The sequence below is a fragment of the Amphimedon queenslandica genome, unplaced genomic scaffold (genome assembly GCF_000090795.2).
Source record: "Amphimedon queenslandica unplaced genomic scaffold, v1.1 AMPQUscaffold_5189_Cont22837, whole genome shotgun sequence".
NCBI classification, from domain to species: domain Eukaryota; kingdom Metazoa; phylum Porifera; class Demospongiae; order Haplosclerida; family Niphatidae; genus Amphimedon; species Amphimedon queenslandica.
In genome coordinates this window covers 1-1641 of record NW_003554504.1, presented here as the reverse complement: position 1 = coordinate 1641, position 1641 = coordinate 1, and the positions used below count along the sequence as shown (strand labels likewise).

The 1641-nt window shown below is 29.4% G+C and overlaps 1 protein-coding gene across 1 annotated transcript; it reads left to right on the top strand.

The window, feature by feature from the left end:
- The first annotated feature begins 17 nt into the window (after nt 1-17).
- LOC109592446 (neuroblastoma breakpoint family member 11-like) lies at nt 18-1118 on the top strand. Its single transcript, XM_020007879.1, has 5 exons — nt 18-344; nt 414-608; nt 756-818; nt 877-948; nt 997-1118. Exons 1-5 carry the CDS (start codon nt 107-109, stop codon nt 1044-1046), a joined length of 618 nt encoding a protein of 205 aa, XP_019863438.1. The 5' UTR covers nt 18-106; the 3' UTR covers nt 1047-1118.
- Nucleotides 1119-1641: the final 523 nt, after the last annotated feature.

The following is a 1641-nucleotide window of genomic DNA, read 5'->3' as shown; positions in this document are numbered from 1 at the left end:
ATTATTAACATGATACATAATGTAACTATTGAGTATAGGAACAACAGAACCAGTGAGCCATTCTTACCAGGAGGAGGAGGAGGAGGAAGACAATGAGGATCAAGTTATGTTGCTACAGGAGAAATTTGAAAATATTCAAAAGCAACTGGAGGAAGAAAAGGAACTCCATAAAAAAGAGAAACAATTTCATGAACAAGTTACACAGAAATATAAAGAAGAAATACTTCAACTGAAGGAGGACCTCATTCAAAAAGAAAAGAGACTAACAACACTTACTGAACAAGAGGAGGAAGTTACTGGAGACTTGAAACACAAGACAGAGCAATATGAAGAATTAAGATCAGGTTATTTCATGTTATATATTAATAATTATTATTGATTGATATACTCCAATTATTATTATTATACTATAGACAATGAACTTACTCATAAACAACTGGAGGAACTTCAAGAAAAGTTAAAGGAAGAAATAAAAACGTCCTCCAGTTTAATGAAACAGAATCAAGTTGCTCTAAGAGAGAAAGAGGAATTACAAAGAAAGATTGATGATCTTCAACAAGAATTAGAACTACAGCAAGCCAAAGATTACAAGGAAGTATCAGGTACAGGTATGTACACTATCACCCAGCCAGGTATGTGTGTGTGTGTGTGTGTGTGTGTGTGTGCGCTGAAATGGTGTTAATGATATTTATTAATGATATTATTAATTGTTATATTAATTATATTCATGTACGGTACATTGTCATTCACTGTAGGTTTACATGAATTACCTACTGGACAATATACAATGAATAATGATGAAGAATATGATATTAATGGTATGTTGTTGTTTGTGAAGCTACTGTTGACATGTTTATTAATTATCATTATTTTTAGTAAAAGATTCAAATGATAAAGTTGAGACTCAAATTGAAACTGAAAACAAAGAAATACAAACAACAAAAATAAGTATGTAATAATGATATTTATTTATTTATTATCACTTTTACACTTTAGCTCTTGACAAAGAAATTCAGTTCAACTATCTTGTACCATCACAAGGTTAGTCACTGTACTATTATAGTACATGGTCAAATTTTGCCAAAATTGAAAAATAGAGAATTCTCTATTTTTATAATTTATTCTGATGCATATACATGTACTTATGTTGTGTAGAAAGTTTGGGCTAATTCTGATCAAAATTAGATTTTTATGAATTTTAAAAGTTGCTCCAAAATTGGACAAAAGTCCCTGTACTATAAAAAAATTTAAAAAAACAAGGTTAAGTACGATTCCGAATGACCAACGAAAATACAAAATGAAAATCCTACTCGTGACGCAAATTCTACTCTACATTGTACTTTCAATCTTATTATGTAAGAATTATGGATCACCTTGCAATGTAGAGTAGAATTTGCGTCACAAGTAGGATTTTCATTTTGTATTTTCGTTGGTCATTCGAAATCCTACTTAACCTTGTTTTTTTAAATTTTTTATGTTCTTGTTTGTGTTGATTTTTTTAATGATATTTATAATATTTCTTTAGTTGCCATTGTGATGCTTGTTGATTTTACACAAACAATAATTTTCTTTATTATTATTATCATTGTTATGACTTTACATAGTCATTTATGACTGAGAGACAGCATGAATAGACATATG

Coding starts and splice junctions, on each gene's coding strand:
- LOC109592446 (XM_020007879.1), top strand. CDS start 107: ATGTTGCTACAGGAGAAATTTGAAAATATTCAAAAGCAACTGGAGGAA. Junction 609..755: donor CAAGGAAGTATCAGGTACAG/GTATGTACACTA, acceptor CATTCACTGTAG/GTTTACATGAATTACCTACT. Junction 819..876: donor TGAAGAATATGATATTAATG/GTATGTTGTTGT, acceptor CATTATTTTTAG/TAAAAGATTCAAATGATAAA.